The 20,648-nt window shown below is 44.0% G+C and overlaps 1 protein-coding gene across 1 annotated transcript; it reads right to left on the bottom strand.

Moving 5' to 3' along the window:
• Window positions 1-253: 253 nt before the first annotated feature.
• Window positions 254-14,276, bottom strand: MRPL45 (mitochondrial ribosomal protein L45). The gene is made up of 8 exons (XM_037033448.1): window positions 14,137-14,276; window positions 13,063-13,240; window positions 12,537-12,654; window positions 11,462-11,560; window positions 3,414-3,462; window positions 2,196-2,345; window positions 1,382-1,555; window positions 254-965 (listed from the first exon to the last, which is right to left on the bottom strand). Exons 1-8 carry the CDS (start codon window positions 14,200-14,202, stop codon window positions 879-881), a joined length of 921 nt encoding a protein of 306 aa, XP_036889343.1. The 5' UTR covers window positions 14,203-14,276; the 3' UTR covers window positions 254-878.
• Between the last annotated feature and the right edge of the window lie 6,372 nt (window positions 14,277-20,648).

The raw sequence follows: 20,648 nt of genomic DNA, 5'->3' as shown, positions 1-20,648 counted from the left end.
GACAGCCTAGCTGGAACTAAGGAACAGAAAGGGGCCGGGCTGTTTCACTCTGCGCAGGTCCAGAGTGTGGCATCTGTGTCTTTCCAGTGCTGGGTTGAATGGTCGCCGTCTCCAAAAGGTGCTAGAAGTCAGGGAATCAACTCTTACAGTGGATCACCCAAATGCACGAACGTCTCCATGGCCCCTTCCTTCCCCCAGGCTTCCCAGGATCACCCGGGGATGCAGCTGATAATTAAGAACACAATCCAAAGGCTGGGGGATAAACGGTTTCTTTGTATTTACATTCTTCTGTGAAATACAAATGCTGATTCAGTGAGTCAATGTACGACAAAAGACCCTCTTAAATTATACCATCTCTTATAAACACCATTTTTCCAAAGTCTCCATTTGCTGGAAGCCACACCACTCACAACTAAGCCTGTCTCCCATTTCTGCCATTTGAAGGCTGGTCTACTTCTAACCTGAACCAGGGAATATGGACAGAACCCACCACAACTGATCCAAAACACTGAGATTGTTTTATTTCAAACTTTGATGCTTGTCCTGTGGTAAGAAAATTCTACCAGTTTGCTCCTGACAGGCCCTGCTATGGGAAAGACAGGTGTCAGACGTTCTCTGCAACAAAGTGTCTTTCATCTAGGCCCAGAAGGTAGATATAAAACTTAAAAAAGAGTAACTGGGTCCAGGGCTGTGCAGAGCAGCCCCCCAACCTGGGCCTCGCCCTCAGCTGTGGGTATCAAGGATGAGACTGCTGGAAAGACCCCAGCACGAGAGGAGAGAACAAAGGTGATTCTTTCGACAGCATGATGGAGATGCTTGACTTCACAGATCCCAGCCACCTCATCACCCACACTTCACCCCAGGAATCACTTTTGTCATCACGCCAGCTGAGGCTTATGGGCCTCTCCTTGCAGTTCTTCATAGTCTTCCCACGGTTTCAGCTGGGGGCCAGGGATCATCACCGTCTGAAAGAACAGGAAGCTGAGTTATCTTTCATCATGCAGAAAAAATTACCCTCACCTTCATGTCCAACCCTAATAGGATTCCCCTCCCGTGATGCTGAGTCACCACCTCTCTCCACTAGGTGGCGCCCAACACAACTGGCTTAAGATGCCACTAGTAGAGCCACCCCTCTCTCTTCTTTAAGGATTTTATTTATCTACACTTTAGAGAGAGGGGAAGGGAGGAAGAGGGGGAGAGAAACATCAATCGGTTGTTGCTTGAAGGCCCATAACCCAACCAGGGACCTGGCCCGCAACCCACGCATGTGCCCTGACCAGGAACCAAACTGGGGACCTTCTAGTCTGCAGGATGCCCAACCCACTCAGCCACACCAGGCACGGCAGGCCTCAGAGCTCCCAAACCAGGCAAGCTCCCTCACCTTAAGGATGGGCTGCTTAGGGGGTGCCCACGGAGGGACGATCTTGCCATGCATTCTCCAGCTCCCATAGGGGTTTGTCAGGTGCTTTTCAAAAACAACATACTCCAGGACATCCTTGGGCACATCTTCCTGTCCATACATCAGTCTGCCAAACCGGTCATAGATGGCCAAAGTCTGCAAGGGGGAGAGCATGTCTGGCCTGTTAGTCCTCAGAGTTGTTTTGTTTCTGTGTGTTTTGTTTTGTTTAATCCTCACCCAAGGATATGTTTACTGATTTGAGAGAGAAGGGGGAGGGAAGGAGGGAGAGACAGAAAGAGAAACATCGATTGGTTACCTCCTGTACACACCCCAACCGGGGACTGAACCTGTGACCTGGGTATGTGCCCTGACCGGGGATCAAACCCACCACCTTTCTGCTGTTGTAAAGGGTGACGCTGCAACTAACTGAGCCAGGGCCAGTTTTTGTTTCTCTGCACACGAACATTTTTACAAGGGCCATAACAAAATATTTTAACAGGTAGAAACAAATCATCTCTGCATTCTGAATCTAGACTAACCAATTACTGATACTCTTAGAGGTGTTTTTTTTTTGGACTGGGGATGGGAGGAAGGAGGAAGTCGATGCCAGGAAGGGTGGGGAAGAATATGCTTGTACCGGTCTTAGTAGAGCTGACTTCTAGCAGTGGGAGGGGCGTAGTGACAGAGCAAGGAAGACCCCGGTGAACCCAGTCCTGGGCAGCTGCGGCCAGAATCCCAGAGATAGGTGCCCACCCTGAGAGTGACGAACAGAGGAAAAGCAGACTGGTGCCTCTACCTGACGGGTATGCATGCGGACGGTGATCTGGCCATACATGTTGCCCTGGTTCAGCATACTTGAACAGCGAACCTGAACCACCTGGGGTGGCTCTAGAGATTCTACGAAGCTCCAGCGGACGGTCTTATATTGGATGTCCCAGACCATGTCCTGAGAGTAGAGGAAAACAAGTTCTACCGAGTTTCTTCCTCCCTCTAGAGAAGCTGGTGCTTCCACACCCGCTCACTTCTTGTAGTACTACGGCCAAAATGCAACATTTCCACCCAACGCTTTCTTGTGACAACTTCTGCACCATTCTAAGGTTTTTTTAAATCTTTGGAGGGGAAGGGAAGGAGAGAGGGAAAGAAACATCAATGTATGGTTGCCTCTCATGCATCCCCCACCGGGAACTGGCCTGCAACCCAGGCATGTGCCCTGACTGGGAATTGAACTACAGTTGTCTGGTTCACAGGTCTGTACTCAATCCACTGAGCTACACCAGCCAGGGCTCATTCTTAATCAAATTTTGATTAAGCTATTGCTCAAGCCCACCTCACAACAACTCTTTCATTTACATCACAACTCAAGACCAACCTACCTCCTCAAGGACTCTTCTCCAAACCAACGAAAACCACACTCTAAACTGCCAACTTACCTAATACACCCTTACCCCTCCCATACATCTTCATACCCTGGTAATTATTACATGTATTTTTGCTGACTGCATATATGTTGCCCCTCCCCCACCTTTTAGCAGAGAAGGTTGGGATTTTACAGGGATATAAAGGGCTAAACTACTAAGACAAGGTTAGCTCTCCCTGTCCCTAGGGAGATAAGGCTGAACTGCCAGAAACTGAAGTTCTTATTCTTAAATCACAAAGTCTCCCTCCCGGAGGGTCTCCCAAAGTCCCCAGCACCTGTTACCATACGACATGAGGCTTGGGAGTTCTTGTTAAATCCTCTATTACAGTGCAGGCAAGTGCGGGCTGGCCCAGTGGGGACCTCAGGGTCCGTGCCCGAGGTCACAGCACTGCTTGCTGAGGGACCTCCTCTTTCCTCACCTGCATGGCCCTTTGCAGCATCCACGTCAAGTCATTACCATTCAGGCAAAAACAGGGGAACTTCAGCTTTTCCTTTAAACTTCCTGCACTTCCCAAACTGATCCTTCTTAAGAAAACCAAAGGAGACGTCTGCAATATGCCCATTCAGCATCCTACAATTCTAAGGGTGGGAACCTACCGGAAAACAGTTTTCAGTTGCCAAGGTATGAAGTCGGTCATAGTCTGAGCTAAAAAAGAAAGATATATATATATATATGTATATAATTGACTCCTGTGTTTTTTTTAATTTCATTTTAATTATTGTTCAAGTACAGTTTTCTTTTACTCCCATCCCAGCCCACCCACCTGACTCTTGTTTTTAAGATACGCTGAATGAAAGTTGAAAAGGATTTGGAAAACGGAAAATAACTCATTTTTATAAACATTTTCTTCATTCCTACCATTTTTTAAAATTTAAAAGATGTTATTTATTTTTAGAGAGAGAGGAAGAGAAAGAGACAGAGAGAGAGAAATATCATTGTGTGAGAGAGAAACAGTTGCCTTTCACATGCTCCCAACCAGGGACCTGGCCCGCAACCCAGGTGACTTAGCCTGCAACTCGGGCATGTGCCCCAAAGGGGAATCGAACCAGAGACCTTTTGGTTTGCAGGCCAGTGCTCAATCCACTGAGCCACACCAGCCAGAGCTTCACTCCTTCTATTGATATAAGCTGGGTAATATGCTAAGTCCTGGTGACACAAAGATGAATAACATGATTTACCAGAAAATTGTGAGCTTCACAGCAGAGTAAAGTTAGGTCTGAATCTCAGGAGTAGAAAGAAATTTCTGTGAAATTATTATACATCCTGAAGATGGGCAAGAGACCCTTACTGAGTCATGGGGACTGGTTTTTGCTCTAAGCTGCAACAGGAAAAACGGGGAAGGGAGGGAGAAAAAGAGAGAGAGAAACGTCAGTGTGTGGTAGTGTCTCACACGTCCTTCACTGGGGACCTGGCCTGCAACCCAGGCACATGTGCTAACTGAGAACTGAACCAGTGGCCCTTTGGTTTGCAGGCTGGCACTCAGTCCACTGAGCCACACCAGCCAGGGCAACACTGTCATCTTTGAACCCAGCCAAAATAATCACCTGTCTTTTCTGGCCCGTCCTCCCCTCCCCCACATCCATCTTTGTTACTGCCGCAGCGAGCTAGTTATGCTGATTCCAGGCAGCAAGAGTGAGAAAATAGATGAACAAGCCCTGGCCCCTGTACATACACAATCTTAGGGAGATTCCCACCCAAGGAGTTTCAAATCACCCTAAGAGCACACACGCATTCATGACTTTCTCCCACAGCCTAATAATTCCTAGGCAGTTGAAGCCTTTGTCCCCTTCAAACTTTTGTCTCTAGTCCTAGAACAGGTGAGGGGTTAGTCCCATCTGCTCCTCTTTCCCTAACAGAAAAGATCCCAATGCACTGCTTCCCCTGCAGCTCTGGCCTAGACTAGACGAGTCGTGGGGACAGCTGCCACGGCCACCAGGCCTGGCACCTCCAAATGCACTTCCTCCTCACGCTTCCAGCCTGAAATCTTCAGGAAAAATAACATCCCTTTCCTATGAGTCCACTTACTATTTTGCAACACAACTTACACTGAAAAATCAAAAGAAGACATCTGCTTTCGGTAATGCGATGGACAGAGCTGATGTCAAACCACTCCCACTACACACATCTAGAAGTGTTGGACAGAATGTAATACACACACACACACACACACACACACTTTTACATACGTTATCCTAGTTCACCAGAAAGAAAGATAAATCCCTAGATGCCAGAAAGGGGGAAGAAACTAAAACCAGATGGAAGGAACCCAACCTATACAACAGCAAACATAAGGGATGACGAAGGGATCCAGAAACAGGATCTCAGAGCCCGGAGCTGGGCTCTTCCTGAGACCTCGAACCCTCTGGGAGCTGGAACTCAAACCCAGGAATAAGGCGATGACCACAAAAGGCCCTGCACCTGCAGGAAGGGGAGACTAGAAAACAGCCCGCCAACCTGGAGACAAAGCTTCTCTCTGACTCGGGCTCTACGTGAGAAAAGTAAAATAAAAACATCAAAAGAAAACTGAAAAATTAAAGCCCTGAGCCCACTTTATATGCAAATGTGGATACAGAATGTATGGTACCGGTATGATGAGAGAATCCCTAAGCTAAGAAATTAACATAAAAACTGATTATGTAGCCAATGATATCCCTGGGTATCTGACAGCTACACACACAAAACTTCTCTGGAAGAACGATGAATAGAGAACCATTCCAATAAACTAAAATTTTGGAATAAAAAATTTTTAACTTTAAAAAATATTTTAACTGGCCCTGGCTGGTGTAGCTCAGTGGGTTGAGCACGGGCCTGAGAACCAAAAGATCGCAGTTCGATTCCCAGTCAGGGCACATGCCTGGGTTGCAGGCCAGTTCCCAGCAGGGGATGCATGAGACGCAACCATACATTGATGTTTCTCTCCTCTCCTTCCCTTTCTTTCTAAAGATAAGTAAATAAAATTTTTTAAAAAACTCAAAAAAAATTTTAACTGATTTTTAGAGAGAGGGTGAGGGGGGACAGAGAGAGACATTGATTTTTGCTGTTCTACTTATTTTTGCATTCATTGGTTGATTGACAGGGATTCAAACCTGCAACCCTGGGGTATGGAGATGATGCTCCAACCAACTGAGCTACAGCCAGACACAGACTTTAAAATAAGTATAATTGGTATGTCCAAGGAATCAGATGACAGAATGGAGAATTTAGTAAAGAACCTGACACACATACACACAAAAATAAAAATTCTAAAAGTGGACTTCTGGCCAAGATGGAGGCATATGTAAACACACTTCACCTTCTTGGGAACCACCCTGCCTGGTTTCAGGAGCTGTAACCCCCCCCACGGTTAAAGCTGAGTAAGCGACCTTCAGACCATAAGCCACTAAGGATACAAAGCTTATCTCCCTGGCAGGAGCGACGCTTCTGCTCCTTTTGTTATAACTGGCCCCCAGTGCTTAATCAGTTAGCCAATGACAGGTAAAATTCCCCAAGGGGGGAACGACCTAAGACAGGCATGATCACATGGAGACCCCAGGGAAGGACTTGGGGGGCTATGGAGAAAGGGGGTGATGGACCTCACCCCTCGGCTTTGAGGAAGCCTGAGTCGTCAGTCTGTCTGCGAGAAGTCTCCTAAATTCCTTAACTATCTGCCTCCTCTGCCTGACTTAAGCCTGAAACAATGCCAGAGAGCAGTGCAGCCCTGTGCTGAAAAGGGCGGGTTCCCCAGGTGATCAGGCCTGAGAAAGAATACTTAAAATCCTGTGAAACCTGCTTTGTTAAGAATGCTCTCAATTAAATGATAAGGGTCTGAGCAGGAAATGAATTTGTTTCCCAAAGTTTTGTAGCTCTTTAGCTAACAGACCCTGAACCAGAATAGGCCCTCATAGTTCTTTGTATGCTATTATTTGATCCTTACTGCCTGACAATGTTTAATGAACTTTGCTTGTATTCCTGCACAAATTAAACCCAATAAAACTCTGTCTAGGCAAGGGTCAGCGTGCTCTCCCCTTGAGAGAGAGTTGCCAGGCCACTCTGAGGCTCTCTCCCCTTAAGAGGGTGGCCAAGCCGCTCTGACGTGCTCCCTCCTTGAGGGAGTAGCCATGTGGCCCCTTTTCCTCCACAGGACTCGGTAGTCCGTGTGAATTTGTCTCGTATCTCATCCATGACGCTGCGGGCACTGCAGGCCGGTGCACGCGTCATCACCTCCTCATGCAACCATAAGAAGGATCACAGCCTCAAAACAAAAAACCACCAGAGCTGCCAGAAAATCAAACTGTATGCAAGTCTGACAACCAAGGATTTGTTGTCAGGAGAGGCAGAGACAGGGAGCCGGGGCAGAGAGGATGCAGTGTGGTGGTGGTGATGCCCCAGACCAAGTGGTCCCACAGTCATGTGTGGCAGATAAAAACCAGGAAGGACACCCAGGGACAGCCCCGGGCCATAGCTCACAGCCCAGGGTTCCAGTGCCAGGAAAACAAAGCCTCATAGCTTTTGGCTGTAAACACCAGTGGGGGTTGGGGTGGCAGAAGAAACTGCTAGTCTCTCAGAAGAGTCCATTTAAAGGACCTACATGGTCCTAAAACATATATAAACTCACCCACTCTGGGATTCAGCACCAGCACAGCAGCTAGAAGGGCACCACTGGCACTTAGGAAGTGGGGGAAGTGACTGGAAACGGGGGAAAGCCCAGCAAGTGGCATTGTTCCCTCTCTGACCCCTCCCCCACCTATAGCATCACAAAGCAGTGGAGGGGGTTGCCCCGTCCTGGCAAATCCCTAAGGCTCCATCCCTTATAATGTAACAGGTACGCCAAGACAGAGTCAAAGCAGCTCTACCTAATACACAGAAACAAACACAGGGAGGCTGCCAAATTGAGGGGACAAAGAAATACGGCCCAAATGAAAGAACAGAACGAAACTCCAGAAAAAGAACTAAACCAAACAGAGACAGCCAATCTATCAGATACAGAGTTCAAAACACTGGTAATAAGGACGCTCAGAGAACTCACTGAGTTTGGCAAACACATAGGGGAAGAAATGAAGGCTACACTTAGTGATGATATCAAGAAAAATCCACAGGGAACCAATAGTGAAGGGAAGGAAGTCAGGGTTCAAATCATCAATTTGGAACATGAGGAAAAAATAAACAGCCAACCAGTACAAAATGGAGAAACAAAAATTCAAAAAACATGAGGAGAGAATAAAAAGACTTTGGGACATCTCCAAATGTGCCAACATTCGAATCACAGGGAAGCCAAAAGGAGGAGAGGAAGAGCAAGAAATTGAAACTTATTTGAAAAATTAATGAAAGAAAATTTCCCTAATTTGGTGAAGGAAAGACATACAAGACTAGGAAGCACAGAGAGTCCCAAAGAAGTTGGACCCCAAGAGGGCCACACCAAGACACATCATGATTAAAATGCCTGAAGTTAAAGATAGAGAGAATCTTAAAATAAGTAAGAGAAGCCCTGGCTGGTGTAGCTCAGTGAATTGAGTGTCAGCCTGCAAACCAAAGGGTTGCTGGCTTGATTCTCAGTCAGGGCACGTGCCTGGGTTGTGGGCCAGGTCCTCAGGAGGGAGCGTAAGAGAGGCGGCCACACATTGATGTTTCTCACCCTCTCTCCCTCCCTTCCCTTCTCTAAAAATAAACAAACAAAATCTTTACAAAAAAAAAAAAAAAAAGGAAGAGAAAAGAAGAGAGTTATCTACAAAGGACTTCCAATAAGACTATCAGCTGATTTCTCAAAAGAAACTTTGCAGGCATGAAGGGACGGGCAAGAAGTACTCAAGGTGATGAAAAGCAAGGACCCACAACCTAGACTGTTCTGTCCAGCAAAGCTATCATTTAGAATGGAAGGGCAGATAAAGTGTTTCCTAGATAAGGTAAAGTTAAAAGAGTTCATCAGCACCAAGCCCGTATTATATGAAATGTTAAAGGGACTTTTTTTTTTAAATTTTTTATTTATTTATCTTTAGAGGGGAAGGAGAGAGGGAGAGAAACATCAATGTATGGTTGCCTCCTGTGCGTCCCCTGCTGGGAGTTGGCCTGCAGGGAACTGGACTACAACCCAGGCATGTGCCCTGACTGGGAATCGAACCGCGATCCTCTGGTTCACAGGCCCACGCTCAATCCACTGAGCTACACCAGCCAGGGCCTAAAGGGACTTTTTTAAGAAAAATAAGATCAAAACTATGAACAGTAAAATGACAACAAACTCACAACTATCAACTACTGAATCTAAAAAAGCAAAAACAAACTAAGCAAAAAACTAGAACAGGAACAGAATCATAGAAATGGAGATCACATGGAGGGTTATCAGTGGGGAAGGGAAAGGGCAAGAATGGGGGGAAAAGGTACAGGGATTAAGAAGTGAAGTGGACAGGGGGGTGATAAGAATAGCATAGGAAATAGAGAAGACAAAGAACTTCTATGCATGACCCATGGACCTGAACTAAGGGTCTGGATTGCCGGAGGGAAGGAAAAAAGAAAAAAAACTGGGACAACTGTAACAGCATCATCAGTAAAATATACTTTAAAAAAATTCTAGAAGTGAAAACAGAAAGCGAGTATGAAGTTAAGGAATTCAACAGCTGGGTTAACAGTGTTAGACGTAATGGAAAAGGGGGCAGGAAGGTCAGAAGACATCCAGACTGAAGGGGGGTGGCATGGAGATCAGAAAATATGGAAAAAAGCCTAACACACACTGGCACATAGTGAGAAGACCAAACACATATGGATTCAGAGGCACAAAAGGAGACGGGAAAGTGGAACACAGGCAACATTTGAAAAGATGTTCTAAGTATTTTCCAACACTAACAAAAAATGCACCAAAGATTTAAGAAGCAATAGAAACGGAGAGCAGGACAAAGACACCCACATAAACACACACACAGGTACATCACAGTAAACTGCTGAATACTAAAGGCAGAGGGAAAAAATCTTAAAAGAGGAAAAAAGAAACTTCAAAAGAAGCAACAACAAAAAATAGCTAACTTTTCAATAGCAACAACAGGAGCCAAAAGATGACATCTTCAAAATGCTAACAGGAAATAACTACCAACCTGAGACTCTTGACCTAAAAAAAGCATCCTTTAAAAATGAAGTGAAAAACAAACAAACCCCAAAGAAATAAAGGTGAAATTCTTGAAATGCAGAACTAAAGAACGAGATGACAATAACATAGAAGATGAATGAGGTGATGATTGGAATGAAATTGTTCTAAGGTTCTTATAATATGAAGTCAAGAACACACGCCCTGAGCAGGTAGCTCAGTTGGCTGGAGGTTTATACCAATAGGCCAAGGTTGGAGGCTGGATTCCCCGGTCAGGGCACACACAAGGATCAGCCAATGAATGCGTAAATAAGTAGAACAACAAATCAGTGTTTCTCTCTCTCTGTAAATCAATAAAAAAAGAAAAAAAAGAATACATGTGAAACATTTTAACAATAACTTCTAAAAGAAGATAAATAGTATGTAATACTTCTAATCAAGTGGAAGGGAAGGAATAAAAAAGGAAGAAGGAAATTATATCAATCTAATAAATGAAAAGAGAAAAAGAAGCAAAGAAAAATCATGGCAAATACAACACACAAAATAATGTGGTAGAAAAATATCAAAAATATAAACACCACTGTTGAACAATAAAAATAGTAGGTTTCAACAAGATACATACAATGATACCATGCATGCAAAATTTTAATTGTTTACATTATTTACACATGTACACTTAGTGAAGCGTATAAAAATAAAATATACATGGGAATTATACATAAGATATCGGTTACCTGGAGGAAGAAAAAGAACAAGGATATGAGACTTCAGCTATATCTGTAATGTTTTATCCCTGCCCCCTTTCCCAATTAGAGATTCCAAAGCAAATATAAATGTAAACATCTATTAACACAAATGCTACTTTTTTATATGTTTTAACTATTTTGTAATTTATAAAACAATTTAAACAATAAATGGATCTCAGAGCACAGATATGAGGTCCTACCTGAAGCCTAGACCTAACAGCCTGAGCTCAAGACTGTCAGCAATAGTCCAGAGACTGGGACTTAAAATTATTCCAGGTCCCTGAGTGGTTTTCATCTCCCTAGCAGCCTTGACTTTTCCTTGGTTGAATGAATAAAACATTAAAAAATTTCAAAAGAGCCCTGACTTGTGCAGCTCAGCGGCTTCCGCACCAGCCCAAAAACCAAAAGGTCGCTGGTTCAATTTCCGGTCAGGACACGTGCCTGGGTTGCGGGCCAAGTCTCTGGTTAGGGGTGTGGAGAGGCAGGTGGTCGTTGTTTCCTTCTCTTTCTCCCTCCTTTCCCCTCTCTCTAAAAATATATAAAATCTTGAAATTTTTCAAAAGAAACTTATACCAAATAACAAAGGAAAGGGAAACATACATACACAAGACAAATACACAGAAAGGGTCAGGAAGAATTAGGAACCAGGAGGGGTGATAACAGCAGCTGTTCAGCAGGGTCTCCGAACATTTTTAGGTAGAGATGAACCAGACCAAAGAGTGAAAACCCCAGCAGCAGGGAGAATGCCTACAGGGACGCCAAGGAAGGCTACAGGGCCCAATTATTTCCCGCATAGAAGTTCTCCTACAAAAGGAGAACATCTTGGGCTTAAGACAGGGAGTGCACTTACTTGTTTAGACAAAGGTGAGCTTCAACGAAGATATCCTTAGCTTTTTCAGGGAAGTCCTTTATTTTAAAATTAGCGTCATATTCTTTTATTTTCCGTATTCTGTGAAGTTAAGCAAAAGAATCATTTTTTAAGACTTCATTCAATTCTATAATCACAGCTCACATTAACCTCTGGTCAGGGCACATACAAGAATCAACCAATGAATGCATAAATAAGTGGGACCAGAGATTGACTGTTTCTTTCTCACTGTCTCTCTCCCTTCCTCTCTCTAAAAAAAATCTATATGTTTTTTAAATATTAAAAAAGATATTCAAAGACATGGAGGCATTCCACAATACTGTCAAGAAATCAGCAATTAGTTTGGACATGCTGAAGTTCAGGATGAAAAAAATGGAATAAGGAGAAAATGATGGAGAGAAGATACCAGTGAAGTTATAACAAGCCGTGAATACCACTGAAGAAATTTGGATTTTATTCTTCAATAAGAAAACAGAGAAGAATTTTAAGCAGGAAAGGTGACATGATAAGATCTGTGTTTAGAGAAACAAATGATGGCCACGTGAAGAATTAACACCAATTCAATATACTTGTGCAAAGAAACCTATAAATGACCCTGAGGAACCTTAGAATGACAAATCCTCCATGTTTCTGTCCTTTCAACTAAAAGAGGGCCTCAGAAGGTTTTTGCTTTTGCTCCTTAACTAAGGCCCAGTGAGCTCCAAGAACAGGTCTGCATTCTTGCTTTTGACTCTTCTTACTCTCTGGAATTTAAATTCTAATATATGCTTCTCACATACCCTTTTTTATCATTACTTTAAATTTTAAAATAGGTGATCAAAAAGTCCTACAAACTTCACAGTCAGCTCTCTAACAACCAATAAATGTTGAGATGCTAAGCATCAGAATGCCCATATCATTCTACATTGACTACAGACTCTCTTACAAAGAACGAAAATACTACAGAGTTGTTACGAGAGTTATATCCGATCCAAGTAACCCAAGATGGTCTTTCTGGAACGAAATAGTAACAAGAAATGTTTATCCTCATATTGACTCCCAGTTGTCTGACACCTACGACAACTGCGATGCCACATTCTTCTTCAATCGCTCAGTTTTCTGTGCCAGTCCTTCCTTTGAAATAGATGACATGCGAGCATCACCCTCTGGAGGAACATAGGCCTCAAAGATACCAGCTGTAATGAGAGAAGGAGAAAACTAAGAAAGCACTGCAAGACTGAGAAAAAGGCATCCTCAGGTCATATAAAATTGGGAAAGAACCTAGATAAAGTAGGTTAGTGAATTAAACTTCCACACAGAGGGAATCGTGTTACATGAGAAAAAAGTAGAATGAGATCCTTTAAGTCTTCTCTGAGCCTCAGTTTCATCTTGTACAAAATGAGGGATTTCACCTTTGCCTTTTAGGAAGTATAAAAACAAGACCAAGGATGATCTCATGAAATACAATGTGTACAAAGTAAATCATTATTGAGGCTCAACTGATTTTTGTGGTTAAATACTGTCAATCATTTTCCAATCATTCCGCTTTCCAGATTATCTCTGACAGGAGACTGAATTAAGGTCTAGGAAATATCATGCTTCACCTGTACAGGCCAAATGTATGGGACGCTCCAAACGTTCTGGAGGAATGACCACTCCTGCTTTCCGGGCATGTTGTATAAACTCCTTTTCTGATTTGTATTTGGGATCATAAGTAGGAGGCGTGAACCGTTTTTTAGTTCTCACTGGAACTACAGCTATGGACTGAGTCACCAGAAGTGGCTGGAAGGTAGGAAAGATTACGATATAGGTAACCTGGAAAAAATGAGTTCTGGAAAAAACTCTAAACAAACGTGGAAAAAGCACATCCAAAGAATGAATTAGGAACAATGATAAAACCACATATCATGGGGAAAATGCATTACTACTTTAACACTTTCGGGTGTTTCTTAGTAGAAGCTAGTAAGCAACATTTACTAACCCCACTGAACATTTGTTAAAGGTTTTCCTTTAGTACTACCCATAGTACTGGGCAACTCCTAGGGATACTGATTAAAACAAGGCTTGCGGTTTCTAAAGAACCTTCAGTGTAATGGGGAACATAAACACCGACCCAATGCTGAAATGAACAGAATACTCTTATTAAAGTTTAAGAAAAGCCTCTTGGCATTTCTATTTTTACTGAGATTACATTCCGCTCATTCTATTGGTATCCTTACTGTAAACTTCAGTCGTTCTAGCTTCCAACCGATTAACAAGCTCTCTAAAGGCCAGGTCTCTTTACTCTCTGACAAGGTTTGCTCACGCAGCTACAATGTCAACACTGGATTCCTTCCTTTCCAGCCACTGTTTCATTTAGGATATTTACAATCAGTGGGAAGCGAGCCCATCTTCCAAACCATTACGTCTTTCCCCTTTAAAACCTTCCTGCCAAACACACCCAAACGAAACAGGACAAATGTAGCTTCCGAGAACTTGCTCGCCCTCATGGCCCTACCCAGGTTTTCACGACTCGATCACTTAGCTCAGTAGCTGGATCCCATCTGCCTTAAACTCTTCCCTAGCCTTGGTATGATTCGTATCATCAAAGATCACCACGAGCAACTGCGAAGGGACTGTTTCCCTCTACTCTGTCCTTCTCCAGCCCCTACAGTCCTACTCGCCTGGTTCTTACCCACCTGCTGAGACCACCATCCTAAAGCCCTGGATAAGCAAAACAACCCCCGTGGCATGGGAGCAGCCATTTTGTTCACTCAAAGGCTGCTGGGACGGGGACTAAGGGTGAAAAGACTGGAGAATGCAAGAAGGCGCATAGGGTGGAGCTTGCTCGGTTGCGGAATTTTCCAGGGCGCGCGCCCACCGACGAAGTATGAGCAGCGCGAACGCGCACGTGCGCGGGGAGTAGAGTTGCGCGTGCGCACTAAGACCGTGTTGGGGGTAGGGTGGAACGCACGGTTGTCACGCGCCGACCGAACACGCTGGAGTGAGAGCTGCGCCTGCGCAAACTTCTTTCAGGCGGCCAGGAATCACTGCTTTTCTGTGTGATCGGGGCGTTGCTGCATCTTATTCGGAGAGTAATGAAAAGGTGCGGCTCTTCTGAGACAAGTGGCTTGTTTGTTTTTCCAATGCCTACTTTTGATCCCAAAAAGGGCAGTAACTAATAGTGTCTTGGTCTATAGCTGACCCTAATAGGCTCTGTAACTTTAAACTTGATTCCTAGTTTTCCCAACCTGTACTGTGTGAAAATTTTTTTTCTTAATTTCAAATAAAGGGAATTAATGAGTACTATGCTTATTTAACAAACATAATTACTACGTTTATTAGTCATTGTGTTTTTTGTCCGCGGATAGACAAAAACTTATTTGTCAATTAGGTAAGAAGCACAGTAGACTAGTATTAACAAACAATAGTTTACACTAAGGAATGTTTACCGGGTGCCAGGCAATTTTCGAAGCATTTGCATATATTAATTAAATTGCTTCTCACCGCAAACGAATAATATTCTCCTTTTACATTTGGGTTGGGTTGGGTTGGGTTGCAGAGAAATTACAAGTTTTAGTTAAGGTCCGATGGCTGATACCTGGCAGCATTGGAATCTATCCCAGCAGTATAATTCCAGAAGCCATGCACACTAACTACTGTGCTGCACTGCTTCATATTCAGTTGTTGAAAGTTACATGATTAGGATTATCCGCAAAATCCAGTGCTGTAAATCATTCCTGAATGGCAAACACTTTCCACACTTACCCATAGGTTCTTATCTTATTCCAATGATTAGCATTTATTGAAGACTTATTATTCAGGCGCCTACAGTATTCTGCAATGAGTTAGGAGCTTTGGTATGCACATATAAGAGCTTACACGTTGGAACAGAATTGCTACAAAGTGCCAGGTAAAATGCTAAGGACTATCAAAGGAAAGATTACTTTTGGGTCTGGGGATCAGATGCATTGCCTTAATTCTTGGAGTCTCAAGTGTACTGCAAATTCTTCAAGGGTAAGAATTCCCCAACCAGTCTTAGGCATTAAACCTGTAGCATTGCACAATAGTGACATGAAACTAGGTGCCACTGTATGTGTTAATTAAAGAATATATATTACTAGCCCTGACTTGTGTAGCTCAGTGGATTGAGCACGGTGCTGCGAACCAAGGGGTTGAGGTTCAATTCCCAGTCAGGGCACATGCCTGGGTTGCAGGCTAGTTCCCAGCAGGGGGCCCACGAAAGGCAACTGTACATTGATATTTCTCTCCTCCCCCTCCCTTTCCCTGTAAAGATAAATAAATAAAATCTTTAAAAAAAGAACATATATTATTAGTTATCTAGTTACTTCTTAACAGACTCCTGTCCCTAGAAAATAAACCATGATTTTTTTTTTCACTAGTCTTCCCAATGAAGTGGAAAAATCCCACTCCACTGACTGGTCATTGATTAATACAGAACATTGATATAGTCTATTTGGGATTGTCCACTGCTGATTTTTATGTTGGCCATACATGGTAGCCAATACATCCCAGATCATCCTTTGCTTGCCTTCTGGTAAGTTCCTCAGGGAATGAAATTTTGTTTCATATTAGCCTAGGTGAAATAATAAAGGGTGGCAATATCATTTAATTCATTATTTTTTTTAAAAATAGACTTTATTTATTTTAGATAGGGGGAGGAAAAAAGAGAGAGAAACGTCAGTTTGTTCTTCCACTCATTTATGCATTCATTGTTGATTCTTGTATGTGCCCAGACCGGGTATCAAACCTGTAACCTTAGAATGATGCGCTAACTGAGCTACCCAGCCAGTGCCTCATTTAATTCATTCTGAGATGAGTTATAAACCGGGTCTTTTTTTTACTACTTGCTCTTTTGGAAAATTCATATTATCTTCCTACCTCATTAACTCCATGGAAAATTGGGAGCTGTCTGCTGGGGAAGTGTTTCTTAATTCTACAACCTTAGTAATTTACATTTCGGAAAAAGCAAGATAACAGCAAAAGAAGGGAACTCATTGTGCAATAAGAGGTAGGAATAAAGTGATTAGGCCCTCAGCCTCACAAAGGACAGTCTTGCACATACTAGACAATCAAGTATTTATTTATTTATTCAATAAATGGATAGAACCCCAGTCCCAGCTGATGTAGCTCAGTGGACTGAGCTCCAGCCTGTGAATCAAAAGGTCACTGCTTTGATTCCCCATGAGTGCACATGCCTGGGTTGCAAGCCAGGTCCCCAGTTGGGGACATCCCATTGATGTTTCTCTTTCTCCCTCTCTTCTCCTCTCTCTAAAAATAAATAAGAATGAGATCCTCTTTAAATTTTGAAAAAATAAATGAATAGGATCCCAGATAAAATATGATGAAGCAGAGGGCAAAGTTGACTTCTTACTTCTCCAAACGCAGGGAATTCCTAGAAACCCCTGCTGCCCTGTTGAAATTTCTAAACGGAGCTGAAGCGAATGGGACATCCCATGTGCAGTGGGAGGAGCACTTGCATTTATTTTTCCTCCCCATGGCAGGTGTCAGAATCTGAGAGAGAAATTCTGGAAGTTCTGCCTAGTAACCTACATTTCAGGAGAAGCACAGTTGATTTGAAGAAGGAAAATCCTTCTGGAGGATTGGAAAATGTCTGATTACAATGCAAGGCATAGGTTTGCCGTATGTTTGTGTTGTACTTCCTTCCCTTGAGAACATGAAGTGAGTTCTCCCAGATGAGGTGACATGGAAGAAACCAACAATTCTGACTTCCAAGAAATGTTCCCAAGAGCTTTTTAACTAACGATGTCAGCAGAGCCTTTCCGTCACTTTGAGAGTTGGCTGTGAGTCTTCACGTAATGGTTAAGGATGCGATAGTGCCTGTTTATATCTTAGCACCACCTCTTTTCCTCACCTACAGGAAGGGGGTAAATAAGTACCTAACGCAAAGAATTGTTATTAACTCATTAAATGAGTTGATACGTGTTCCCTCTCTGGTCAGCTATGGCCACTGGCTTTCAAGCTCATGACCCTGGAAAGGATATGCAGAGCCTAGCAGAGACCTGGTTAGGGTAACTGCTCTTTGTGCTGGACAGAGAGAACATTTCTAGCCCCAGAGTCCACCCCAGTGCAGTGCCCTTAAAGCAAGAGAGCTCCTAACCCAGATATGAACTGGAAATCTGCAGGAAGCCCTGTATGTTAGCTGTCTTCCCCATCGGGAGAAGTTCTCACCTCCGTGAAAACTAACACCACCCAAAGGCAGGTTTGTTTTCAAGCCCAAAAGTGATTTCTTATTTCTGTGGGTCATGGCTTTCTCCTCCTTCTTTCTCATCTGTCCTCCCACTCATTCCTGCTGCTGAGGACAAAGACCTCTTCCTTTACCATTTTCTACCTCCCTTAGACTCCTTATCTCTAAAGGTATGTTTAGGAAGAGATACTGCTCATTCCAGCTCAGCCAGAAGAGAAGTCCCTGCCACCCGCTGTTCAAACTAAGTCTAGAATTAATCCCTCGCCTCTTCTTGCTCCACTTTCACCCCAGCTGGCTAAATCAAGCAATAATCCTAAAAGGGAATTTCAGGCTATTTGTGACTCCCCGTCAGTCCCCCTCCCCCCCCTCCAACTACCACATTTACAGAGAGAGCAAAGCCTCTAGATCAGAGTAATCTGTTTCTAACCCACTTCCGTTCCAGGGGATTACTTCTGGAGGGGGAGGGAGACAAAGAAATCTGACACCTTTGCACTGGGAATGGGGAAGAAGCTCCAGGAATGCCAGGAGGGTTGTATAGTTCAGGCGCCTGGGGCCTTGTTCTCGTGCTAGGGTACCCTGTAAAACCAATTTTTAGAGTAAAGTTTGGGAATGAGGCACTCTATAAATGTATTGAATGAAAGATTGAAAAATGTATACATTCTGATTCAGATGAAGGCAAAAACAATTTCCTGATTATACACTACAACCTGTGTATAATGTTATACACATGTCCTTATGTGCACACCACTGTGCATTTTGTCCAAATTTGATCTACCAACCAATAGAAAACTAAGATACAGTGGGAAGGGCTCTGGGTTTCAAGGCAGGAGACAGGGGTTCTAGTACGACCATTGCTGATGTTGACTTACCCTGCCTTACGACAAGTCACTTCACATCTCTGATCACTAATTTTCCTTTTGAAAAAGAAAGTCACTCTCTAGAGCCCTAAAAGCCCACAGTCCCAAGCAGTGTGTATTGAGCTCTTATCAATAATGCACAAAGGCCTGAGCTCACGTATAATACACTAAAAAGGACGCCCTTTGGGGGCCCTTGTGAATCAAGCATTGGGCACACCTTCACTCTAGTCTGCGTTCTTTTGTCTACCCGCTGCGGACCCTGACGTAGAAACACGTACCTTCCAGCTGACCATTCTTTTGGGACGCCCTGGAGCTTTTCGGGGTGGAAGGGAATCTGTGCGAATGCAGAAAACTTCCACTAGAGGGTACCAAGGCTGCACTGGGATCTCCAACTGCAGGGAGGCCTATGCAAACCCGACGATTCCAGTATTTTTAAATACCTGCCTTGAGAGATTTAGAGATTGCTCTTTGCTTGGTCTGCTCCTTACCGCTCCTTGGATGGCTTAAGAAATCCCTACTATTTTGACATCATTTTGATTTGATTTGGCTTCCAATCCAAGGCAGCTTGATATAGAGAAATCTATGGGGACTCTGGCAATTAATACAGACCCCACTACTTCCAAACCCTATGAACAAATCACTTAAATCCTCTAAGTGTCAGTGAACCCCTCTGTGAAGTGGGGATAATAAAACTTACCTCACAGGGCTGTTGTGAACACCTACCGAAATCATGTATGAAAACGTGTTTCTGGTAGGCTTTCTGGAAGACTTCAGGTGCCTAAAACTGTTTGTCTGTCTGTCTTCCCCTGAAAGGGAGTTCTAAGAATTGCCACAAACTGGGAATGGTGTTGACTAAAGAGAGATGGATTTGGGAGAGCCGAGGACCTCCAAACAAGAAAGGTGACTTTTGGCCCTGGCTGGTGTAGCTCAGTGGATTGAGCATGGGCCTGCAAACCACACAATCGCGGTTTGATTCCCAGAATCAGGGCACATGCCTGGGTTACGGGCCAGTTCCCAGCGGGGAACTCACGAGAGGCAACCATACGTTAATATTTCTCTCCCTCTCTCCTTCCCTTCCCTTCTAAGGATAAATAAATAAAATCTTTACCAAATTTATTTTAAAAAAGGTGACTTTTGCCATTTTGCTCTTCTGCCTTGCAGGTTTCCTGGCGACTGCTTTGGTGCCCCTCACCCTGAGCCCTCAACCCTGTTCTGTCATCCGTGTCAGCCTGGCCATGATGCTCTTGTGTTCTTTACTTACCCTGATTACTCAGAAGGGAATTTAGTTTCTACTTCCCACTCGCCTCCTAGACAAAACATCTCTGCATTTTGCCCTTTGTTTTCTGAAGCGACACTTCTCCACCTGGTTCAGTTCTTCCCTTTTCCTCTCATCTTTCCTGCAGTCACTTCTGGGGTGGAATGCGCCATCTGTTTCTGGGACTGAGCAGAAGTTCAGCGGGGGGGAGCGAGAGCGTGTCAGGGCTTGCTTGTCAGCAGACGCAGTACAGCTGCAGGGCAAACAGGGGTGAAACTGCAGGCCAGAGGCCCCTGGGCCAGCAGCTATGAGGCCCGCCCCTCCCCTCGATAGTTCTTATCTCCTCTCACCCCAAGAGGTTTTGGCAGGAGTGGGAGAGGTTGGTATCGAGTCCTTGAGCCCTGACTCATTCCCTGACCTAGCTGGGTGTTACCTTTGGTAGTAACTCAACAGTGTCATCCCAGAAAGAAGAGACAGAAGAGAAAAGTGGACCACCTATGTATTTCCTCCCTGTCTGAAGACTCCAATCTCAAATAAGTTTAGATAGACCTCATGGTTTTAGGTACCACCCAGGACACTGGTTATAAAATGAACGAAATCATTTCACATTGCTACACTCAGAGACTGGCTATTTTCCAGAGTGATTTATAGAAACAATCAAGGTTAACTTTGTCAAGAAAGAAAAAAAAAATTATTTTACTCGGGCAGAGGAAGGGGCTGGGGAGAGGGGGACTGGGGCTGGAACACTGAGCCAGGAAGCGACTGGCCATTATCACAGAGTGAGTCAGGGCCTATCCAGGCACATAACTCAGGTTTCCAACCCCACCCCAAATTCCATTCTCTTTCACTGGGCCCTGTTAATTATGGGCT

Source organism: Sturnira hondurensis, unplaced genomic scaffold (assembly GCF_014824575.4).
Source record: "Sturnira hondurensis isolate 20B ecotype Veracruz unplaced genomic scaffold, ASM1482457v3 Scaffold0021632, whole genome shotgun sequence".
Lineage (NCBI taxonomy): Eukaryota > Metazoa > Chordata > Mammalia > Chiroptera > Phyllostomidae > Sturnira > Sturnira hondurensis.
The sequence above is the reverse complement of the archived record's forward strand: the minus strand, read 5'-3'. Positions and strand labels throughout refer to the sequence as shown.